Here is a 5,380-nt window from a genome sequence, read left to right as displayed (position 1 = left end):
ATGGATTCCTCATGAGTCGAAAGTGATACCTTCTGCTGCAACATGTTCCACGAAGAGGTAAAGCCCTCCTGGTTTTAGGATCCGTTTTATCTCTGTACATGTACCAAAGTGTTTGATGAGCTTTGTTTTCTTTTGATTTGACATCTGAAGTAAGATGTTCGATTTAAAGGGAGTTAAACAATTTACCTTTGAGTGTTTGAGGGATATCCGAGACAGAACACATCACAAGACTTCCAACAACTGCATCAACTGATGCATCTTCTAATGGCATAGATTCTGCGACCTAGTCCACACAAATAAAAACAAGAAATAATTAATCCACACAATCAATATATAAACCCTAAAACAGTATTTGCTTCGATTGAATTTCGTTTTCTCTAAGTTTTCATGATTTCTTCTTGTTTGATTCGCGTTTGTTCAGAACAAAATATGAAGAAGGCCATTACCGCGTGAATGAACTTGAAGTTTTCGGATTTCACTCCTGCTTCTATAGCGGATTTGAGTGCGTGACTTTCCATCTTAGGGTTTGGATCCACACCAAGAACAGAGACGTTTGGAATATTGTTGTAGTACTTGATGTTCGGACCAGCTCCAATACCAATTTCCAAAACAGTTTCTGCTTTTCCCACCAAATTTGCAAAGAGTTTCCTCTTGTAAACAGCAATCTGACAAAAGAAGAAGAATGAAACGTTAGAAACAAAGAAAGAATGCATGCAAATCTCATGAAGTCACTAACCTCTTTCTCATATCTTTCCATCCCTGCGCTCCTAAAATAACCATAGAGCTCAAAATACCAGTCAGGCTTAGGAGGACGCAATTGGTTCAATACTTCCTGATATAAATGAAGATATAGATAATTAGATAAAATAGGTATTGTATTCCTCTTCTATAATTTAGCAGCAAAGTTCACTACAAGCAACCGTTGAGTTTGGAGCTGTGGATGGAGCAGCGTAGGAAGGAGAGATTGGAAGAAACGGCGTCGTAGCTTCTCCTAGGAAATGCTTTCTTCCGCACGTACATAAGCTGAAACCAGGTGAGGCAGGAGGATCCGTAGTATTGAGGCTCTTCTGCATTTTGATGACAGAACCTCTAACTCTTGTTCCTCGAGCTGAATCTATGGTCACCGGGAACATTGAGGAAGGTGTGAAATTCAGGATGGCCATTGCTATTTCTCAAACTACTCGTCTCAGTTTGATTCTCTAATATCTTCATTGCACACCATAACGTATTTTATAACCGTCTTTCCATAGCATGCATCTTTATTTTATATATATATATATTTTTTAATTTGTTTGGAACTTTCTAGCATCTTAATTTGTGTCTCAGTTTGATTCTCTAATATCTTCATTGCACACCATAACGTATTTATAACCGTCTTTCCGAAGCAATCTTTTGTTTGTGCATAATAATTATACAGAGCATCTTTATTTCTGAGTACGACGCGTTATATTTACATATTATTTAATATATTTATAAATATTTTTTTTAAAATCTTAATTTTGCTGTTTATTTATATCTAAATCACAACAATATAAAATCCACCCAATCATTTTTATAAATTAAAATTGTCTTTCACTTTTATACTCAATTTTTATATTACTATACCAAAATGTATATACTTATATAAATATTTTATTTTTAAATGTGAGCCCCTATAAAATGGGGACTCTATTAAATGTTTAAAATACTATTATCCAAGGCTCGGCTCTGGACGCGTCATCAAATAAGCTTTTTACTATTATTTTATTCATTAAGCATTTTTAAAAGGAAGACACACATTAAGTCAAATTTTCCATTATAACCAATAATGGAATTTTGATGTTTTCTATGTCTTTGGTGTTATGCAAGTCTTTTTCTTTGGACTCTCTGGAGTCTCGTTACCGTTCGATGTTTACTGGCATTTTCATTTTTACTGTCTTTGGTTTTATGCAAGTCTTTCCCTTTGTTATTGATTTTGTGCGAACCCCCCCCCCCACTCCCCAGAGTTTTCATTAATATTATACAGAGCGTTAAAGAAACAAACAAATTATATGATACTAGGTGGAGTGTCCACATCCAAGGTACTAATACAATTTATAAACTAAAACAAACGTATAATCTATTACTCTCTGTAAACTATTTGTATGGCAATTGCATATGCATGTATAATAATTTAATAATATAGATGTATCATATGACAGAGATTTCACCAAATATCAAAATTGATTACAATATTTGTAGAGATATTTTTTATTGTTTATGAAGATTATATTATATTGTTACAAAAAAAAAGATTATATTATATTGATTAAATGTGTTGTTGAATAGTTATTTCAAATGTAATTATCAATCAATAAAAATAAAATTCTAAAAACGAGAGAATTATTTTAGTTGTTCTGAGTGAATTTAATTCTTCTTGTTTTTAATGTTTTTAGTATTTTTATTATTGTTATCAATTATTCATTATTATTATTTGATGTAAATCTGTTTTAAATATTTATAAAAACAAAATAAGATTTTAATATGTAGTGAATGATTATATATAATTAATTAGTCAAAAAATTCATAGTAAATTATATTAATACTTTTATACAGTTAAGTTATATTAATACTTTTATACAGTTAACCTGATCAATCTTTATAAATCATTAATGAAGTAAAATTATTTTTATAGGTAAAAAAGAATTTTACTTTTTTTAAATAAAAGAATATGCCATTAATGAATCATTAGTGAAGTAAAATCGTTATTGAAGTAAAATTATTTTATAAATTATAATGTATTTTTTGTATTGTTATTATATGATATTAGATAAATAATATAGAAAACATATGTTAAATAATTTATGTAGGCCATTGAAAATTATTGGACCAATAAGCCAATTGATCGTTCAGTATGAATCTCGTGTCATTTGTAATCGTCATGGCCGTGCCTGCTGTGTTTCCAAAGAGGCAATTAACTCACCCTCTACTTTATAAATAAAAATTTGCGGACCCCACTTCTGTCAGTTTTCTTTTGAATGTTTGTGATCAGTTTATATTGTAGATGAACGCTTGTAGATTTCATAATTTTCATCGTTACTAATACAACTAATCACGTTTTGACCAATAAAAAAATATATTAAAATATAAAATTAATATAAATAATATCAACTAAACGGAAACAGAAATAAGCACGATATGTCAAAAAAATAAAAAAAATTGGACAAGCCAACCACTCGTTTCAATATAACTAATGTCGATGCAGAGCAAAACGTTTTTTTTATTATCTTTCTAAAGTACTTTTTGTAAATTGATCATCTTTATTTGTATTAATAAAAATACAGTCTGTCAGGAAAGGCCACGTGTTTGTATATTTTGAGCATTGATATGTGTGGCATCAATCATGTGTTTCCAGAAGATCGAGAAAGATAACATAAAAAAACTATAGGTATCCCAACAGTGTAACACCAAAACTGTGAGTGAGAGTGTATCCACTAATTAAGGATACGATTACATGAGCGGTACATAATACAAATATGATACGAGATAACTGTGTGGAACCTCGTTCCTCTCCAATCACCGTTCTGCTCAGCTATGTGCCCATCAATAGTCATCGCACTTGAAGCTTCGAGCAATTGGACTTGCCTTCCGCCGACGGGAGTGTCAATAAACACACTCTTTTGGATCATGTGGGCGTTGTGGAACACACGAAACCATCTCTTATTTGAGTCGCGTCACCAATCACTCTCAGAAGTGGTCTCCAAGGCTTTGGCAGCAGCTAGGGAATGGCAGCTTGCTCAGAACCCAATCAACACCTCACGTAATGCGCAAAAGGAGCCATCTATCACTCTGACGCCGACGATCCCCTCATGGACAATCCTATGCAATAGCGACGCAGCGTGGGATAAGAACTCGGAATCGACGGGACTTGGATGGATCTTTACATCTCCAGGAACCCCAACTCTTCAAGGCGCCCAATTTCAGACTCACGTGCAATCGGTCCTCTTGGCTGAAGCCCTAGCGGTACGATCTGCCCTCCAACACGCCATTCGTCTTGGCTACACACAAATCTGGCTTAGATCAGATTCTCTTGTGCTCATCAGAGCCATCACTTCGATCAACAAACCGAAGATCATCCACGGAGTTCTCTCGAATATCGGAGCTTTATCACTTTCCTTTGCTTTCTGTTTTTTCTCTTTTATTCCTCGGGAGTTTAATGGACCTGCGGACCACTTAGCAAAAAGTTCTCTTTGTAACCGGGCCTCCTTGGGCCTAGACTTCTAGTTTCTTATTAATGAAAGATGGTTGATCAAAAAAAATACGAGATAACTGTATTTCTTGTGTTATGTCAAGCAAATGTGATCCAAATGAAATAAGCTCCGGATGATAAAAGAAGACCACACGATACGGATCAAGCGGATCGAAAAACTTTGTTATATAGATCAAATATCAATATAAACATTAAGTATTATGCTCTATAAACATATATATCAAGTGCAATAATAAGAAACTGAATTTGGATCAAAGAGATCATATCCATGTGACATAAACTATATCATCCATTATTATTATTTTTTAACTCGCATTGTATTATAAGTCTTCTAGGTAAATAGTTCTAAACAATGTAAACTAGAAAAACAAATGTAAAAAAAAAATACACCAGTAGAGATCTAAAGTAAACCAACACACATTTATTTTGCGTATGGATGACTTTAAAATTTTATATTTTCTTTTGAAATAGTTGAATCTCAAATAAGATAATTTTCGTATAAATCCAAAAATATCGCGCTTACTGAATTGAGAACTTGTAACTCTCTTTGTAATACTCCAGTAGGAATCACCGAGATAAGACAACTCTTTCTATTGCTATATTGATAATAACAGAGTCAAAAGATTACTGTTCCATAGAATTTCATGTTGCATTTTGAAGTAACCATAGTTTGTAGCAAGAACTCCATCACCCTCAAATAAAGAACCATCAACGATTGAAATCGGTAAGACTCGTCGCCACCATCCGCAGTAGATCTGTCAATTACTGTCTCTAAACGGTTCAACTAAACCAAAATTTTTGTCTTACCAAATCCATTGGAAGAAACATACTAGAGAACAATAAAAAACTTTGCTAGATTTAAAATAAATTGACAATCAAACAAACCAAATAATCAGAAATAAAGCAAATCAAAGAAAAATGAACAAAACAAATCAAATAAGCCGATGTAGGAGCTATAAAAACCTCCGGCCATCGCTTTGAAACTAGAATAAAATCCCTCTCTTTCTCTCTTAACGGTTAGGTTTTTTTCTCACAAATACGTTTAAATCATCCATTATACACCACTAATTAAGTACATTACCAAATTAAAAAAAAAAACATGTGGGTTAAGTGACCCCTCTTCCAATGAATTGGCTCCACCACAAAACGTAA

General features: G+C 33.0%; 2 protein-coding genes across 2 annotated transcripts in view; one reads left to right on the top strand and one right to left on the bottom strand.

Moving 5' to 3' along the window:
* LOC106301029 (methyltransferase-like protein 7A) overlaps positions 1 to 1,215 on the bottom strand; it is a 1,912-nt gene extending 697 nt beyond the window's left edge. Inside the window, exons 1-5 of the mRNA XM_013737335.1 lie at positions 921 to 1,215; positions 737 to 832; positions 447 to 665; positions 187 to 283; positions 30 to 92 (exon numbers count right to left, since the gene is read on the bottom strand). Coding sequence (XP_013592789.1) covers positions 30 to 92; positions 187 to 283; positions 447 to 665; positions 737 to 832; positions 921 to 1,163 — 718 coding nt within the window. The 5' untranslated portion in view covers positions 1,164 to 1,215. The remainder of the gene's footprint in view (positions 1 to 29; positions 93 to 186; positions 284 to 446; positions 666 to 736; positions 833 to 920) is intronic.
* A 2,337-nt stretch (positions 1,216 to 3,552) lies between these two features.
* Positions 3,553 to 4,242, top strand: LOC106298064. The gene has a single exon (XM_013734166.1). The coding sequence runs from the start codon at positions 3,553 to 3,555 to the stop codon at positions 4,240 to 4,242; it is 690 nt and encodes a 229-aa protein (XP_013589620.1).
* The last annotated feature ends 1,138 nt before the right edge of the window (positions 4,243 to 5,380 follow it).

The sequence above is a fragment of the Brassica oleracea genome, chromosome C6 (assembly GCF_000695525.1).
Source record: "Brassica oleracea var. oleracea cultivar TO1000 chromosome C6, BOL, whole genome shotgun sequence".
Classification (NCBI taxonomy): Eukaryota; Viridiplantae; Streptophyta; class Magnoliopsida; order Brassicales; family Brassicaceae; genus Brassica; species Brassica oleracea.
Note: the sequence above shows the minus strand (reverse complement) of the source record. Positions and strands in the feature narration are given on the sequence as shown.

Excerpts from the sequence above, each read along its gene's own strand:
- LOC106298064 (XM_013734166.1), top strand. The coding sequence starts at position 3,553 with ATGTGCCCATCAATAGTCATCGCACTTGAAGCTTCGAGCAATTGGACT.